General features: G+C 35.9%; 1 protein-coding gene across 1 annotated transcript in view; it reads left to right on the forward strand.

Moving 5' to 3' along the window:
- Positions 1 to 4,957: 4,957 nt before the first annotated feature.
- Positions 4,958 to 19,927, forward strand: part of LOC122400384 (dipeptidase 1-like) — a 174,964-nt gene continuing 159,994 nt past the window's right edge. The window contains 1 exon segment of the mRNA XM_043401828.1: positions 4,958 to 5,345. Coding sequence (XP_043257763.1) covers positions 5,340 to 5,345 — 6 coding nt within the window. The 5' untranslated portion in view covers positions 4,958 to 5,339.

Consider the following 19,927-nt stretch of genomic DNA (forward strand, 5'->3'; position numbering starts at 1 on the left):
ATGTGTGATTAGATAACCATGTTGTGCATTGATTATAATATTCTATAGCTAATTCAAGATTATTTGAAGATTATTTTGACAGACATAATTGTATTTGTTTTCGTCTTATTATTAGTTATTACACCACGATGATGATACGTAGTTCTACTTAAAAAAATACCTATGAACTTCAAATCTGGAAATACATTATATGGACGCAATTTTTTTGCTTATCATAATATTTGTTTCGTTTAGATAAAAAATGTTTCCTTCGGATATTTCGTTCTGTTTTCGATGCTAACATAAATATTTAGGTGTGCTGGTTTTTGTGGCTCACTATGTACACATTACAGAAGAGACAGGCACATTCGTTATGCTGCTGTATGATACGCTCCACATAGAGAACGAAATATCATTCGCGAACATACAGAATACATTTTCAAAGATAATCTAAATTATCATACCGTGCTCGTTGGTTACTTCAACGTAGATGGGAATAACCAACGTAGTAGGGTGCTCGCAGACTGTTTCAGTCGGTATTATTCGCATACGTTCAAATAAAATTCATTATACTACTCGGTATAATACGTACCTATGTATATTTATAGACACAGTCTTTGGCTTCGAAATCATTTACGTTACTAATTACATTTATTCCATGCTTGTCATCCTTCGCGTTACCGATTTTCGAGTGCAGTTAGTTAGAACAGGTAAATGCCATATACTTACCTACGCATACTACTACTTCCTCAGTAGCATTAATTATTATTAGCCACTATATTGTTTGGTATTAATTCAGCTGTATTTACTCTGTTATTGGCCATTAGTTAAGGATCTACAATTTTAAGTGGATTTTAAATTATTGGAAAATGAATAATACATAAAGGATGATTACACAATTACCCTTTGAATCACTGACCGTAATTATTATGGTTTAACTTCACTGAATGGACAAAACCCTCCCTGTCTTTTAACAATGTATTATTCGCAATATATTTTCAGTGTGCATGTATAAACTTAATCTATATTAACCTTATACAGCTTTATCGAATATCTATTGCTTTATTCTATTTTTATTTATTACGAAGCTTTGTTCGAGAATAAAATAGTGTTTTCATTAACATATACAGGTAGAATATCTTCGTTTATTTTGAAAATACAAATAGATCAAAGGGGAAGGTTTTAATAAGCTGAAACTTTATGAGTACTTTATGAAAATATAATGTCTGACTAGGAATATTCTACTTCGAAAAAAAAGATTTCAAATCGTTTTGGAAAAATTATTTTTGGCTGCGGGGGTCTATTATAATAATTTTTGGTGAATAGACATACCCCGAAATCTTACGCATTCTCGAGAAAAAAATTCAGTTAATGGACAAATTTTTCGATGAAATAAAAAATTTCAAATCATTCTAAGAAAATTATTTTTAGTTGCAGGGGTCAATTACAATCATTTTTGGTGAATACGCATACCCCCGAAATCCTACATACTTTCGAGACAAAAATTCTTGACCGAAAATATACTATGTGGCCGGAAATGCTTCCATAACTTTTTAACGAAGCCTCAATCAACAAATTAGTTTCCTTGATTTTCGTCCTATTTTGGCCTCTAGAATCTCCCATTACAATTTTTTTTGCCAAACACCCTGTATAGTTTACATATGGTTCCTGAAAACTTGGATATATTAAATCTACTCACAGCCAAATGAGCCCTTCATTTCCAAACGGTTTCTTCGATCAAGGAGCTTGGAGGTGTTTCGTCATTAATAAACCGCCCCAGAAAATACGATTTAGCCGCCCTTTTGTCCCTACATTTGCGCCCTGTCTTTCAAGATCGTTTTCAAGGGAGAATTCTCCTACCAACGCTTCATTTTAATCAATTTAAACCTTGTACCAATTTCTAGACTGAAATCACCTCAGTCTCTAAACGGCTAAAACCACATTAATCTTGTTATTGTTGTTTTTTTTTACGGTTTAAATTAGATGCATAAATGAACAAAATATTGTATTCAAGCGACAAAATATCACATGGGATGGTTTAAATTATGAAAACATTTAAATTGTGTTTGAAGTCGTATTAAATTGCCTGAAATTTATACCATTTATAATATGTATATGGTATTGATGCGATTGAATGTTTGAAAAGTTTCGATGTCGTATTGGGGAAATATTGACATAAATTGTATGTGCACAAATATGTGGGCCATCGTATTGCTTTATATTTTAAAACTGTTTCATCAAAAACTATAAAATTTGATATACTGATTTCTATGTATGGACCATTGATGTCATTCAATTTTTGAAAAAAATAACCTTAATTCTTTATTGTCCTCATACACTCCATTAGAAGTTTTGTCGACGACGTTTAGTTTTAATAGGTCCCGTTAGAAGTTCTGACCATTAAAAGCGAGAAAACTTGAATCGTTCGAATATAATGCCGTGAAAGTTGCGCAACAACGTTTCTACCTTTTAAAATAATAATTTCATATACTTGGAAGTAGCTACGCGAATCGGAGTTCCCTTCGCTGACAATAAGATTCGTGACGAGACTTTCGAATTGGACGAATTAATGCTCCGAACGTGTTCATTTCGTTCGTTATTTTAATTCAATTAAAAGTTTCAGCGCGCAGACCAGCAGTAACACCGCGCCAGCAAAAACATCTTGAGTGATCCAGCTAGCCGCTGTCAGGAGAATGCTTTAAAGGGCATTGCACATGAGCGTTTGCGTTTGCAGTTGCATTTTGCTACTGAACGTTTTAGCAGTGGCCTCAAAGGAAGATCTTGAACTGTGGGTTGTAAACGGAGGCTCTAGATCGTCCGTTTCCTAACTAACGATCGAAATCCTCAGTTTGGAAACGAAAGCGCTCGGTAGCGTAATGTCAAAGCAAAGTCCGCCATGATCTTATTTAATATTCTTCAAATCTAAAGTTTCAAAACACTACATTCGTTTGTTGAATTTTTCATTTGATTTAAACTGGGTGGACTATTATTTCTTCATCATTTTTATTGATTACTATTTATTCTCAATTTAGTATCTGCAATTTTCCCACGCGTTTAGACATCTATGGCTTTGTGTTATCCAAATTGATTCGCGAGACATAGGGAAATAGAAAACGTAAGCAAAATTCCAAGCAAACGCAAACATAAGTGTCTTTCGTATGAAGATTTTGAAGCTGCAATCAAACCAGTTTATGAAGATTTTATTGAGGACAATTTGTCACAGCTGAGCAGAAATAATAACGATTACACGAGTTCCGTGATCTGGTCGTTGAGTACAAAAATATTTTCCAGTTGCGCTAAAACGATCGAGATTACTTGCCTACATTGTTACAAACATTTTTATCGATGGATACATAACGGTTTCATCAGTGATAAAAGTCATAAATCTGGATGCTGGGTTCGGCTCCCACAATTTTTGGGGAAAAAACGATAAACACTGATTGAACGCAGCAGGACAACGAGCGAAAGCGATAAAATTGGTTCGTCAATCTCGTAGAGCGCGTACAAAATAAATCGGGAACATAGCAGTGGAGCTAAAAGACTTATATATAAAAAAAAATAACTAATTAGAAGTGAGTTAAGCAAACCACTAACTTTATTTTCTTTTGCGTTTTTCTTGAATAACAGTTTATAAGTTGATCATCACAGAATATCGAAAACTACTATTGCGATAGATTTCAAATTTTAATAGGATATTCTTTTATATATTATTTAAAATAGCATTAAAAATTGTGTTTATTAATTATAAAATATCTGATTCTAGATTATCTTAGTCATTTGCTACGAATTCATAAAAAATTAAAATTAAAAAACAAACGGCCACGCGATACTATAGCTACTTCTTTTATGTAATAGAATTATTGTTTATTTTTTAATTTCGGATCAGCTAATTCCAAGTTACAATAAGGGCCTGTCAAGCAAACAATCGATACGTTGTTGTACTATTTTTTAACACAAATTTTATAAGATATACATCCAAGTGAGTATATTTATTTATAGCTACATGTTAAAAGTTCCCAAATATTGGCATCTTTTTAGGAGATCGGGATAGTTATAGTTAGGGTGATAACAAACTCTAGCACTTTGAAAAATTCAGTTGTTTTTGTTTGCATTTCTTATTGCCTAGGATCTCAAAAATATGAGAAATATTTTATTAAAACTCGTAAAAATAACGTAGCTATAAATGTTTTACCGCGCAAGTGTTGGAAGCGACAACGGCGAGACCTTTAGCCTTTGTTGAGAATAAAACTATACCGTGAATGCATAAAAAGTAATGTAGGAAGTGAATTGAAAGAATGCATCTAGAATGGACGGAATTTAGTTTTTAAAATCCCCCACGGGATACGGAACTAAAATCGAGCAATGACGAGCGTACACGTCGAATGCAGGGTAAATGCTTCTATTATAAATAGACTGCCGATGTTTATGCATTTATGGAAAATTTTAATTCTCAAAAAACTGCAGAATGCACTTAAAGCAAGATACGAATAATTATATTTAGTAATTATTTATTTCACACGACGAGTATACACGTCAACCACATGGCAATAGAGCTTTGGATCGACGTGTACCCACGTCTCACGCAGTTGACTGATGAAAGAACTTGACTGGGACCTTCCATACATATAAATGGTCTCGAAGCTTCAAAAATTCTTAGCTTGTATCTAACCCGATCTTAGAGTGGTCATAAACAAAGCATCCCTGGTCCGGCTGGGCGCAACAAAAACACATTGTTAACGCGACCGAGTAGCAGTGTAAGCTCGGAAGCGTGCACGAAGCGCGCATCATTTTTCGCAGTGACACGCCAAAGAAATTCGGGGGCAACGGGTAGAGGGTTCGCGCGAAGGGGGATGCTTTCGAGGCCGAGTAGGGAGCTTGCGCCTAGCCAGGCCGACTGGTTCGAGCAGCAGCCAGTCGCCGGCTGCCGGGCCACGACCTCGCATCTCGCTCAGTTCGCTCCTACCCTCGACGTCGAGTTTTCGCGGTCACGCTTCTCGCACTCGATCGAGTCTTCCTATTTTGCTACCGACCACGCGAGTCGAAACCGCTTGCGTCCCCTCCCAATTTCACGCCAGTTTCCCCGTAACGTTGGATCAACCAAAACAGTGACGAGTCGAGCGTCCAACGTTTTTCCAGAGAGAAATTCTGTGCGGGGCAACGACAGTGACACAACGTCTCGAACCAGTGTGAAATAGAATCTAGGAATACCAAGACAGGGCGTTATCAATTTTTTTATTTTCGATTTTGGAAACACAAGTTACCGTTTGGGGATGGCGGATGGATGACAGACACAGGCTTCGCGATCCGGCGCTGGTCAAAGGTGTTTTTCGGCAACGGGGGAACCATGTGAGGCTTCGACCATGAGGGTGAGTTCTGGCTTTTCTAAACCCGAGGTCTCTTTTCGTGCAATGTATCTGCGCAATCGTGTCGCGGAATATAAATATTCCGACGACACGAACCCCGAAGGTGCTCGCGAAGCCCAAGGGTCCATCGAAGTTCGATGGAAATTTTCAACAAAGTTACGATCGCGCCGCCGTTTAAGCCCACTCGTTGCGTGGTGCTGATTTATAGCGCGCTGAACGAACCACGCAGCTTCCGGGACGAAATTATTTTCACACGACCGCTGTCGGGATTAAACGCTCTCGCGAAAGGATGTGTGTGTTACCTCGTGGGTAGCGTATATCGAACGGAAGATCTGTCAGCTCTGATTGCTTCGTGTTTCGAAGAACTTGAGTCTTGGTGGACTCTCCTAGTATGTAGATGACTTACGTGTTTTGTAATATTGGGATGCAAATTGAATACGACTAGGTTCGTGGGAGCTTCCGTGCGTTGAATATTTGTTTATTAATTGATAAGGAAACTGGTACGGTTGTCAATCGAAGTACGTGGTGTTTGAGAAAATTAGTATTGTTATGTTTTTGAAATCGTTGAATTAAAATCCGTTGTCAAAATTTCAAAACTTTTAATGGAAAATCCCCAATTACCAGCAAAGTAAACATGTGGATTTCAGTTAACTTATATAAAGTAATATTTTTTCGCTTTCGTGTATGAAGACTTTTATGAACTATTGTACACATTTATTACATTTTGTGAAAATACATGGTAATTTTAGTTCAACTCTTTTTGCATTTCTTTCGAAATATTTTTGTATAGGGTCAATTCTTTCACATTTTGTTTTAATTTTAATGCATGTGTCATTGAAGGATCCATGTCGTAAAGAAGGTGTAAAACATCGGCATTTGTAGCGACGGAGAGACCCACTATTTCGGAGGACACTGCAACTATAAAGATCGTGAAAAACCCGCGTAGTTCGAGTGACAATTGTAATGATAAAACGTCAACCTCGTCAAGCACCGACAAGAATCGCGATCGATTGTAGAAATTGACCCCTTTTTAATTTGCGACTGCATTTCGCGGTACACTTTATCCTAGAGGAAACGTCGATCTTCTGTCTCTTGATGATCGAATAGCCAATCACGTTAGAGGAACCTCCGGATAATTGTCACCAAACCCCGCGGCACGATCGCCGCAGACAATTCAAAATGACTCCGAACGGAACAGTCGACCTACAGCAGTGATGAATAGAGAACGATGTTTACGCAGCGAAAATCGAGATAGGTATCGTACAAAGTACAATGTCAAACATTCGAAACTGTGTAACTGTACGTGCACATAATTACAACTCATCCGCCAACGGTATTTGAAGCAGTCGTTCAAGATTAATTTAGCGCTTAATAACACTGTCCGGAATTTTACCTTTCAATACCAACTGGGTGATCCTTGCAAAGCCTCAGTCTCCAAACAAGAATCGAGAAGAAAAATACAATTCATAAATTGTTTTTGATATTAAAAAGACTAGTCGACCTCAGATGAGGTTCCAGAGATTTTTCTCCCTTTTATGGCGCCTAAAACAACAGATTGGCTCATGCAATTTTAATTTCGATAGCTGATTATGGACAAGAGGAGGAATATATCTTAATGAACCTCGTGCATTTCTAAATTCTTTACATTCTATTCGGGGTTCAAATTAGGATTTAGAAAATGATTGTCACAGTGTATATTAATCTAGTGTCTAACAATAATGCGAGACTCATGAAGAGCTGGGTATCGCGTACGTCGTAGGATTTCTGGTATCTTGATTGGACCTCGTTCGTTTGTAGATTCCTTGCATCTTATTTAGCATAGCAATGCAAATTGAATATACGAGATACATGGGGGTCTCCACAACTCGGATATTAGTTTAATACTTGACAACAAACGTGAATTCATAATCAAGCGTGCTCTGCATTCGTCTTAATACAATTCCCAATGTTCTTATGGATCTCGTACGTTTCTAAATTCTTTGCATCTCATTTCACGTTGCGTTACAAATTGACTGTGGTCATATTAGACATACTACTAGGGAAATTAGTTTACTTCTCGAGAATAAAACGGTATTCATGGATAGCTGTATACCCTATCTGTTTTTGGAGAATTTTTACAATTTCTGTCCTTCAACTTATCTTGCTACAAATGTGTAAATTAGTATTTTTATCAAATCTATAATGTAGAGTTATGTATTTTTCCCTCCTCAGTGGTACATCACGCGTTGAATTCGTGAAGATAGGCATTTTTGTATATTACCTTGACTATCTATTGCTAATAGAGTAAAAATACTAATAACTCAAATAAAAATTTAATCATTTTTTAGTAGTAACATGGGAACAAACACGAGCATTTAGAGATGAAAATTGAAATTGGGTGCTTATAAAAGAAACACGCGTTCCTTAGATTTTCGTGATGGAAAATAAAACAGAATGAGAATCGAAACGTACCAGCGATCTTTTGTAGTTTTGCGAGTGGACGGCTAATCTCGCGTAAAGTTTTTCCTCGCGGTGTCAACGTGGAAGATAACGAAGTATGTACTCCGAAAGACGAAAGCGGCGCGATAAGCTGGCAAAACTCGAATTCCGGGCCGGTCCGCCTGTAAACGAAACTCGAAACTTACGGGACCGTCTCGCGTAATACGTTTAATCGTATTATTAATACGGAGACGGGAATAATATGGGTTGATGATGTCTGTACGCCCGAGCGTATGATTCGATTTCGGCGCTCGACAAAAAGCGTGTTCCGAGTTGCTTGGAAGCAAGTTTTTTCCCGGGTTCAGTGTATCGAAGAAACTGGTCGCGAAATTCGATTAACGATCATCCGCGCCGCCAGGAAATGGAACTGTCACTTAGGCAGTCACCTGTGGCGACACCTTTCATACTCGCCGACAGAGGGACACGCTCAACTTTTGCTTTTCTCACAAGTACTCGACTGACCTAGGGAATATTCCTAGACTTGCTCGGATAATACGAAAGGATCGTTGGATATTCATAAATCGTGCAATAAAATCGAGAAAAACATTTTGATGATGTAATATTGTACATCTGTTTAAGTTTAATTGAGTGAATCTTATTAGAATTTTGAAAAAACCGAAGCAATAGAGTTTCTGTTTAGTTACATATGTTCTCTCTTTTGCTCTTATTCTGAATATGTCTTTCATAAGAAAGACTGTATGAACTTAAATTTGCCATTGATTTTGTCATTAAATTTTCTTTTCAAAGATGAAGCATATTTGATCATTAATGATGTGTTTTTCGTTTGTCTAACATCAGTTTCATGCAGTCAGCTATAACTGTATGAACTATAGGTAATTTTAGAGAATGGCACCAATTTAAAAATTTTTATTTTTGTGACCCAGTGTGGCCGTAAACAAGTGCTAATCAAATCCAGAGCAGCGGAGAAATTTCGCACAACGGTAGTGTTATTATTCATTCCAGAAGCGTCGCACGGATCTCTTGCGAGACATTTCAAACAATTTTCTTGCACGCTCGTAAACTTAGCCGACTACAGGCAAAGCATAAATATTTCAGGCATAGCTCCTCTGAAAATATAATAAAACGACGCTTCCGGTCGGGCAAACAATTCCCTCGAGCTGCCTTTGATGTACATGTCAATACTCGAATGCAATAAATATGTCAGCGATCGGAAGCTCTGATGCGCTATATACGTATATACTGTAGGTATGTAAATGACAGTAAATTTTTCATTTTTGCGATCGTGGTTGCGAATTATCGAATTCCCTTTCAAACTAATTGGAAGCTACTTTCGAAACTGTTATAATTCACATTTCAAAAGTTGCGATACAAGGATTAGCATTTGGAATTAAATAATTTTGGTTATTAACTAATCATTGTGAAGGATTCAGTTGTTTCTTTTAGCTAGAATAACCATTATCAACGGATGAATGAAAGAAAAGTCATTTATAGACGTTCATAATGGTTATTTGTAACCAGAATAATTAATTAAAAATTAATATTCTTTGGTAACTGTAAATATTCGAATGAGTTAATGAAAAAGTATTATAATAGAGAATACAACAAGTATCGAAAGTATTTAAAATAATAATAAAATAGGAAGATAGACCTAATCCAGAAAAATACATTTTATGTCAAGTTTCATATAATATGTATCATTTTGTGTTAATTTATTTATTTGCATATCCGAATTATTTGCCCATTAACGCGTGTATCCAAATTTCCGAGCGGATAGGAGTATATTTTGTTAAGAATAATTTATTACGAGTCTTTGTTTGATAACGAAATATGTTTATTTGAAAAATGAATCGAAAATAAAATTAGCGAATGATTTGTCTCTCGTCGGTTCGCGTTTCCAAATTAAATATCAAATTATAGATTCAGAGTAGCGGATTAAGGGGGTTCGTAATACCATTGCGAGTGAAATTCTCGAAGCGTGTGCGTTTCGTTCAGATGAAACGAAAATTGTGTTCGCATTTCCCTTTGTGTCGTGCCTCCTTTGACATTTCTGATGCGCAGAATCTTCGGATCTGAATAGAATCCAAGAAAATCACGCCATTTCCACCGTTCTATTTCTTATTACGAGAAATGCACTGATTATCGCTTCGTAAAATATATTAACACTATAACGAAGTAATCGATACAATGAATAAATATTCATTACTTCCATATTACAATTTATTTATGAACCCAAGCTGGATATTGTAGTCGATGTAAATATTTATATATGTCGTTGCTAATTTACATTCTGCCTGTGTCGAGTGATAATCTTCTTATACTAATGACACGAGCTTAAGTGATTTTAAGTTTAAAAGTATTTTAACTGTCCTTTCGCAACATCTTTTAATCCCTTGAGTACGGAGATTAAAGATATGATTATCAGTCTGGATAAGACGGTTTTGTAGCTTTCAACGTAGAAATAATAATACACAAACTACTTTATACGCCCCATAAATATACTTCACTTTAATAAATCGTACAAAGAGCAACAATTTTTATCTTTATCTAAATCGTCATACGTTATAAAACAGTAATGTATATGAAAATCTAACTTTCATCTGATTTAGTACCATTTACGTACGTTTATCAACAATTCTTTATTTTCATTTCATTTCTTCTAAAATTAATTCTAGTCATTATGATACTCGTTCGAAACAAAAACCAACTACATTTACAAATATAGCTCCAAATATTTATTTTAACACTGATTTTTCGTTTAGTGTAACGTCATTTTTTAGTTTCTATATTCAAGTACGAAACAATTGATCAATATGAAGGTATTGGATAAAAAGTATAAATTGTAAATATACCAAAATTTATTTTCACTTCTTTTACTCATATTTTTCGAGTTCTATAATTTTATCTCTTACATCATACATGTTTACTTTCGTAATATGAGTATTAATTGGAATAGAAATACAAAGGCAAACTTTATGGTTTAATTAAACATATCATACACAAACACAAAAAATAATTGGCAGTCTAATTGGAATCTAAATTTTAAAGAGAATTGTTCACAATTCTTTGCAACTTGTTTGCATAAAAATAATTAACATCATTATATTCTGTAACTTGTATACACGTGTTCTCTTGTATTTATTTCTCTTTCATTTAATGTTTTAAATACTAAAATGAAAGAGATGTATATGTTTAAATGGTAAAATTATAAATTATAACAAAACTACAGCAATACTATTTTTTACGAATCGATGTATCTTTATATAATTGCCCGAAAAAGATAAATAGAGGAACGGTAAAAATTGAATCTGGAAGGCAGTAAGTTGCATTCAACGAACGCCATGCAAATTGCTCGTTTCCCACCGCGTGCAGAATTCGATTTCCGGTCTTGTTCTACCTCGAGTGTGCATCGTAGCCACGAACGACAATCAATCACCGCGATAATTAATGATGCCCATTTCTAATTATCCGTGTCCCCGTTGATCAGTATCCGTGCTTTCTGTTCGATCGAACGGTGTCGACGCTGTAGAACGCGAACCAACGGGAGGATGTCTTCGAATCGTAAATTCCTTGCCAAGAACACCGTTTAGCGCACTCGACGCTCGTCCTATCAACGCTTTGTGACGTTTGGACAATCGTATATCTATGATTTCATCAAGAAATAACATCAGATATAAGTTTACGTTGTTCAAACATATGAAACTCTAATCTTAACAAAATTGTGTCATAGCAATGACAAATAATTGGAATGGGACTCCCCAGATTGTAGGAGACAATGCGTAGGAATTTATGGTGAATTTTTTCTCCAGATAGAACAATATTTACGATTACGAAGGACTAGAACGTTAAAGAGAATATTCAGTGTGCTATGATTCTTGAACTGTGTTGACATTCTTCTGATAAAACCAAGAGAACTGGAAGCATCCTTTTGTCTCTTGGTTAAGAGATCTTATGTTTCATATTATGTCACAATTTTTGTTAGATTTACATAGAACTTAGGAGCTGCATTATAACTAGACTGCATATCTTTCTGCAAATTCATAGAAGCTTTATACATAGAAGGTCGTCACAACCCCTAAATATAATAATTCGTATCTTACTTTAAGTATTTCTTGTATTTTTGCATATTAACTGTATTCTGTAATTTTTGGAGAACTAAAATTTCCCGTAAATTCATGTACATCCATAGTGTAGTTATGACGTTTGAACTAGGTTTAGTACGTTGACGCCTGCGATTTCGACGCAGATCACGTGGAAATTGTGGCGCGACGAAAACGGTCGTGACTCGATGTAAAAAAGAGCCACGTGGAACGATGCAGGGATACGTCCTTTTTCATTTTTTTTGATTCTTTTTCTCTTTGTATTCCTCGTCCCGAACCCGGCGTAACGATGCGCGAACAAAAAGCGGCCGTAACGATATGTGGAATCGCAGAAATTTGAATTTCCAAGCGCAGCTATGCCTCGGCGTACATTAATGCACGCGTTACAAATAATGTCAGCCGCGTTGGCTAGCATTTGCATTTTTATTGTAATAGTTGGTGAATTCGTTCGGTGACCGACTTCGAACTTCTCAGACGGTCATTGTGTTTTAATGCGACCGGGAATAATGAAGTTTGAAGAACGACCAGACTAAGAAGTACTCGGTAAATCTACTCAGAGCACGCATTGATGTTGCCCCAAGTTTTTCTGATATTTCTGATCGTGAATTCCGTGGAGCTTTTTCGAAAAGATTTTACTCTGCTCGAGTCACGTGCATAGTCGCCCGTAGGCTTTTAAAGGACAATAATTAAAAGTAAAATTCTATTGCAAAATCTTTGGTAGTAAATATAGAAGTTTACTTAATGTATTGCTAGCGTTAAATTTTGTAATCGTTCCCTTTGTTGTATAAAACCTCGCGGTTGGTTACAAGTCATGTTTATTAGGAGGCGATGGAGCATTCGAAGCTGGAACATAATCTAACGATTCGCTAATACATTTGCCTGTAATTCCCCGCACGGCCGTCGCCGAAATAATGATCGAAATTCGCGCGCGAACCGCGCTCTCATAATCCTCTTACATTTTCAGTTAACTGGGTCGTCGGAAATTATACGTTGTTGAATTCTCGCCTGTCTGTCTCGGTACGTACAGCCCAAACACAGTTATGGCGGATGTAAAAATAAATCGGAACCAGGACCAAAAATTCGCTGGCGGGTAGAAATTATCCGATTAACGAAAATAACAATGTTTTTCCTTTCGCAACGTGCGCGTAATTCGACGTCGATAACGGTGAAAAATAAATTTTAAATATATGATGGTAAATGTAATCCCAGAATTTTTAAAATAACACTAATTGCTATCTTTAAAAATATCTCAGACATTTAATTACGTTCCTTACCTGATTCTGAATTTCATTAAACTTGCTAAAAATAAACACACGAAGTCGAAAGATAATAATAATCGTAATTTATGGATACTTCACTCTTTATTACTTGGTATATTCTATAGATTCATGTTACTTTTGTACATTTTTGTGTACTTTCAATGGTACCGTTTCCTTCCTGCTAGCATAATAAAAAGCGCGCTTCTGGGCTCTTTGTCAGCAGCAATATGTAACGCCTTTTGTTCAATTCAGCAGTATCCGACATTCATAGAATATTCGCAAAGAAATGATATATTTTCTAGAATCGTGACAAGTCGTTTTATCCAATTATTATCTGGTTATCATATATTTTTTGCCATTTGTTTTCCTTTTTTTTTCTAATTTCATGACTTATGACTTCTGATGTTTCAAGTAATATAACTGATATAAATTAATCAGTTCTTTTATGAAAACTCTATACCTAGTAGACCCATCTGGCATTTACTCGTTTCTTAAAGTCTCTTTTTTCCAAGTACATAGTTTATGGTATCTTGAAAACTATGCCTGTAATTTGTACAAGATTTAGTTTACATGCGCGAGGAACAGGGAAAGTGTTCGAAAATTGGGTATCTCATTAAATTCTGAACATGGAATTTGGAGAAATCGATGGCCAAGCGAAGGTTTCTATTAATGGAGGCTGATGAGAGCCCTTTGGTAATCAGCACAGGAGGTCAATTCACCATAAAGGGCAGCTTGCTTTGATTATACTTCGACGTTTGATAATGAACGTTCTAAGTTTCACATAATTCTACTAAAAACCAATCAAATGAAACTGCAAGTTTTATACATTTGTTTTGGACACACTCCTCAAATAAAAGTTTGGTCGCTTACATATTGATCTTTACTTCGTATTGGAATAATCATTCAAATCAAAACTTTATTAGGCCTACCGTTAAATTCTGACCGATTTTTAAGTGGAAAAAAGTACTACATTTTGTATTAATATTTACATTGTAATTTCCACTGATAGTAACAACTTTTTCTCATCTCGATCACAAAAAAAAGACACTGTGTTCATAATTTAAGTGTCTGTTAAACGATTAGACCTAATGTTTGAACTTTTCCAAGCTAAAGAACAAACTTGGACGTCATTTATGAATTTCATTCACCTCCAGTTTTGATTGTTTGTCTGTAATGTAAAGTTTTATATCGCGTGGATTTACGTACTATAATAGAAAGTTTTTTAGACAAATTTCGATTTGTTCTCCAAGATCTTTCCCATCGATCCCTTTCTAATAACCAATGAACATTCAATATCGATTTACGATCGTGTTAATGTAATACCAATAACTGGTAAAACCTGGTCTTAGGCAATTTCTACGGAGCTCACGGGGCCGTAGTTGTTCCAAGATAAAAAGATGAAATTATTGAAAGAAAAGTTATTCCTGGCGTCGGGACAGAGGCGATCACTCGAGTCAGCTTTGCATGTTTAATGCAATCATGCTAATCGATGAAAAAGTTTCATCGGCACGAAGCTGGAAAGGAAACCGTGGTGCAACGATCCGGGGGTACAGAGGGAAAAGGATTATAAGAGAAGCGCCGCGCTCTTTGAAGGCTGGTAAGCATCCTATAACCGCCCGGAATGCTCCAAATCCGACGCGCGAAAAGTTCTCCGAATATCTGCGTTGCTGCCGGCGTACCAACTGGAACGAGCAACATTTAAATTCATGGCAATCAAATCCGATTGAAAAGTTCAACGTGACCTCAACTTCTGGGGTAGTTATCGCGTGGAACGTGAAAGAAATGAAGAAGAACGCGACAAGCGTCCTCCGCGTATCCGCGACACGTTAAGGAGTGAATTTAAAAAGATTCACCAACGAAAGATTTGCTCCGTCTATCTGTAAAAAACCAAAAGTATTTGAAGCAGAATGTTTCGTTTTACACTCCCTTTGACGAGTTTTTGTATTTTTGTTCGTATAAAAAACGATTCTATTGTATAAGTTCTAGTAATTGCAACATTTTCTGTTTGTTTTAATTCACTCTTTTGTTTACATTTTAAATTCTGTTAAAAAAATGTTCTCTCTTCAACAAAATTGCAATTTAAATGGGGGCTCGAATTTGATCTGTTATTTTGTTCGGGTACATACGAGGCAAATCGAATCCATTTGCATACAGGGAAAAATACCAAAGTACTCAGGGAAACAAACGCACACATCCAATAGAGTAGGAAAGTGGAATCAGCTTTTGCATAAATTTTTTATTTATAAGAGAATGGAAATTATTTTGAAATAATTAAGTTAAAGCAAAACAAAGTACCAGCTCTTTATGCAAGATAAACATGCGTAAAATGCATGATATTTGTGTACGAAAATTATGCAATTATTGCATGAAAAATTTGCGAATTTTTCCGGTAGCAAGTGTATATTATATTACGTATTAAGTGTAATATTAAATATTAACTTTAGCAGTAAATATAACGATATTTTGTTTTTTTCAAATTTTGTGCGTTTTCAAAAATATTCATAAGCATTCTCATAAAACTCATGTGTTTAATTTTTAGCTAGTTAAATAGCGTATTTCATTTGACCATTTTGAGTTTCCTTTAGAAAATAGGAACAAAAGTGAAACGTTATTATTAAAATAAAAAAAAACAGTACTGATGTTATTATTACAAGGGCATGGTACTTACTTCCATTATAAAAGTATTATATTGTACTTAGTAATTCCTTCAGTCTTTCAAATCATACAACGATTTTATGTCGTGGAATCGATATTGCTTCCAAACTTAATGAAATCGGATTGCTCGTGAAAGGTGAAATCACGTTTAATACCAGATGATTGAACTCGAATGAGAATGATCGTCCCGAATGTACGTATAATTTCCTTAATGTAAAATTCAGTTTCGAACTTCCGTTCGTTCTCTCTGCTCGCGAACTCGCTTTTAAGACATACCGTAGACCAGAAGAAAAAGAAACATTACATGCATTACAAGGGCAAAGAAAAATCAGACTTGATAAGAAATTCGATTTTTATTGGATCGAACGTTTTACACAGCCACATCCACATTCCACTTACTGGTTGAGCACAATTCCCTTTATCTCGGTACAGATTTCTCTTTCACACTACAATATACAGTTACTCACGAAAATATTTGAACAAGCTTTATCATTGAAATATAGTACATCGTTAGTATGCTTAATATATTAGTAAATTATAATTTTTAATAAAATAACATTTTGGGCTTATTTTCTCGCGTTGAATGACCCTCTTCCTTGTTGTATCATGATTATTGGAACATATATATAAATACAATTTAGGCGAGTATTTCATGGAACGAGGCTGGTATAAACTTGTATCAAGCACCAATTCAACAGTTACAGAAAAAGTTTTTTACAGAACATTTCGAGTGATAATTGCATATGTATATTAAATGGGTCAATCTGTAGAAGTGGTATGTTTTTTTATGACGCACGTGGGGCAGTTGCCTCGAAAATGCGGTAAATCATTTTTTAAAATGTATACCAATAATGAAAAATTTATTCACACATATTTAACAGGACACATGGGTCATGATTTGGCATGATTTTTTTCACGATTTGTTAATTTTGGAAACGACTACACGATTTTGAAGTGGTCAATCTCAAAATCGTTCGAAACTAAATTCGTCGTTTATAATTGTGTTGTTTTTTTAAATTAAATGATGAGCGATAAAATCAATTTTACTTAGTATGGATCAAATTCCATTTTTATATCTATGATACTTTTTGAATTATACCTAATTGAACGTCTTGAATTTTCATTCCATTTTTTAATTATAATTGCAGTGAGCTACAGGATTCGTTATTCCTAAAAGAAATTAGCTGTTACTAATTTTTTACTTAAATATGTGGCGTCGCCTCCCATGCTCGCCACCAGAGGGGTCGCGCTCTCACAAGCGCTCGACCGACCCCTCGGTTGCTATATATACATTCCTCGAACGACTTCCCAATATCCCAGTCGTCTAAGGCAGGGCCTGCTAGAAAGCATTACTGATGAGTCCACTAGCAGGCCCAGACGAAACGCGCCTCCTCCTTTCATTTTCTGTCCTCCTACGAATTCTCACGAGATCCTACCCGCAGCGAAGCAGCGCCACAAATATAATGCTATATGCAGCAGTATTTAAAATATGTATTGTCTCCACCTTAAAATCTCTACATTACAAAAAATGTCAGTATCATTGTTTGAAAAGGCCACCAAATTTGTTTACAATACTATATTATCACCTACAATATCCTACAAAATCTTGAAAAGCTAAGTGAACTAGAAGTGTCTAAAAAACGAATTGTAAGATTTGATACTTGCAACAAGCAAAGTTAAATGACAGAATGTAGAAGAACCAATTGTATTAGTGGAATCTTATTAAAAGAGACCAAAGAGTGACCCAAATATATATCTAAAGTGTATAAAATAAAATATATACATGATTTCAGTTAGAAAATGTCGTTTACCGCCTTTGGCATGTCCAATTAAAATTGTGTGTTATTGTGTAGTAGCATACAAAGTTCTGGTTTCGACGGGTTAATTACCAAAATAAATGTATAAATTAATGCTTAACCAACGATTCGCGCAAGGAAACGACATGCTGAGTGCCAATGGCAATAAATAAACGAATTCGTAGGAAATTTCTACAGCTCGATCGCTCAAGATCGCGGCGCTTCGAGACGGGTTACCAACGTTGGGCGATGAGCTATGGTTCTCCGGTGGCGTGTGAAAATTTTCGTCGTAATTCTTCCTTTTAAACGAATAAGGGATCTAATTGTACGCGGTCGCGCAGCCAGCGGAAATATTTCCGCGCGAAGGGGAACGGACGGCTGGTCTCGGTCGGTCGGCCGTAGCGGCGCAAAGGAGAAACTAATACCGTGCGAGACGCCTCCAGGAAAATAATGAGAAAATATAATATCCACGTGGTGTTCCATTTTTAATTTTACGGCCGAGAAACTCGATTGAAAAGTCTGGGAGACTCGGTTCGATCCGCCCCGCGGTCCCAGCGAAAAAATAACGAAAAGTAACGAATGGGCGGTGACGGCCATGCGTGGTTTTACCAGAAAAACGAAATAATAAATGCGCGACAGCGTGGATACCGTATCGAATGAACAATGTTCGATTCGCCGAAGTTTTACGAGTATCTGAAAAAGCCATTATTAAGTACAGCGGATTAGGAATCGTAAAACCGACGCTTTCGTTTACTGGATAGTTTTTCGTTCACGTTCTATCAGATTTATAACAAAAATGAAACCACGAACGAAATTGAAATATCGTTAGATTAATTTATCACTGTGACGGTTCTATGCGCGAAGAAAATGAAGACGATTTTGTTGTGGAAAAAATTATTTATCAAATATTTTCTGATGCGTGGTCCTCGGCGACAGCGATTACTTATTTCCCATTGTGTCTCGTCCGCGATGAAAAACGAGCGGACGACGAGAGCACGCTGTCCCCCTTCCTGTTCGTCTAATTCATCCCATTAATTTGATTTAATCTTCCGATAAGAGGATCGCGGGAAAATTGTGCAAAATTTCACCGTGCCTTTTAAGTATAAATTTGTCAATTTATATCCAAGTAATTTGAAGTTGGAAGCTGATAAGGTGAATTTTCTCCAGATTATGCTACGTCGGCGATTTCGTGAGGTAAGATCTACATAGGAACTGTCACGGGTGAAACTTTCGAGTTTACTGCGTGACTTTGAGTTGTTATTTTTCACCCTGGTTCTTATTTAGTTTTCGTTTAAAACGCATCTGGGTATTTCTCTCGAGGATCATTTTTCAGACCTAGATAGAATACAAAGAAGCTTAAAATATAGAATCCGTGAAAAGCAGACATTAAACACAAGTGAAAGCCAAAAAATAATACAGATAAACTTTATACGTCAAATAGCAAGAGAACTTTTAAGGCCAAAGGAATGGAGTCGTCCTCGTTTGAATAAATATATTCTGTCCTGTTAGAAGAATATTTCGTAAAATTTTCAAGCTTAATTATTGAAAGAATTTCTCGTTTTTTATAAAAGCGATACAGACAGACATTTTTATCTGAAAATGAGAAAATTTGCTTCTACGAGAGAAAACATCCGAATCCGGAAAGCAGATGAAAACCGAGCGAACGACGCGATCACGCTGTCCCTCTTCTTTCCATCTAATTTATCCTATTAATCTGATTAAAACCCCCTCTCCGCGATAAGAGGATCGCGTGGAATCGTGCGAAACAGAAGCTGTTGCGGCGGAGAAGCGTGAATGGATGCTGGTCCATCGTTTATCACAGAGTACAGCTGTTCGTAAGATATAATCAATTAATATCGCGCGGACCAGGTGGAATGGAATGCGACACAACAACGAGTAGAATGTGTTACAAATGTGTGCGATATATGAGAATTGCGATAAGCTTACTGCATTCACTCAACAACGAACAAATATAATTTTAAATAATTACTTTTAGACTTTTTAAAAAATCAATACGATAGAATTTATCCTGCAAAGAAATATAATCAACATTTTTGTTTTTTTGAAAAAGATAAATTTATAAATTTCTTGTGATATTCAAGACATACAATTTTCAATTTATACTTGGGTAAAACCCTTGTAGTATGAAACAGTTTAGCTTTCCATGAAACAAGTGTTTTTCCTGTTTGCTAAATAAATCGGTGTAACGAATTCTGTTGCAACCAACCGTACGTAATCACTTTATGGCTTGGTACTTGGTAAACAAGTTTATGAATAGTACGTACCTATGTGTGTGCTTGGACTGGACCAATTGTCCTTTAACCGTTAGTTGCTGCGAG

This window comes from Colletes gigas, unplaced genomic scaffold, assembly GCF_013123115.1.
Source record: "Colletes gigas isolate AHSC1104 unplaced genomic scaffold, ASM1312311v1 Colletes_gigas_Sc00017, whole genome shotgun sequence".
NCBI classification, from domain to species: domain Eukaryota; kingdom Metazoa; phylum Arthropoda; class Insecta; order Hymenoptera; family Colletidae; genus Colletes; species Colletes gigas.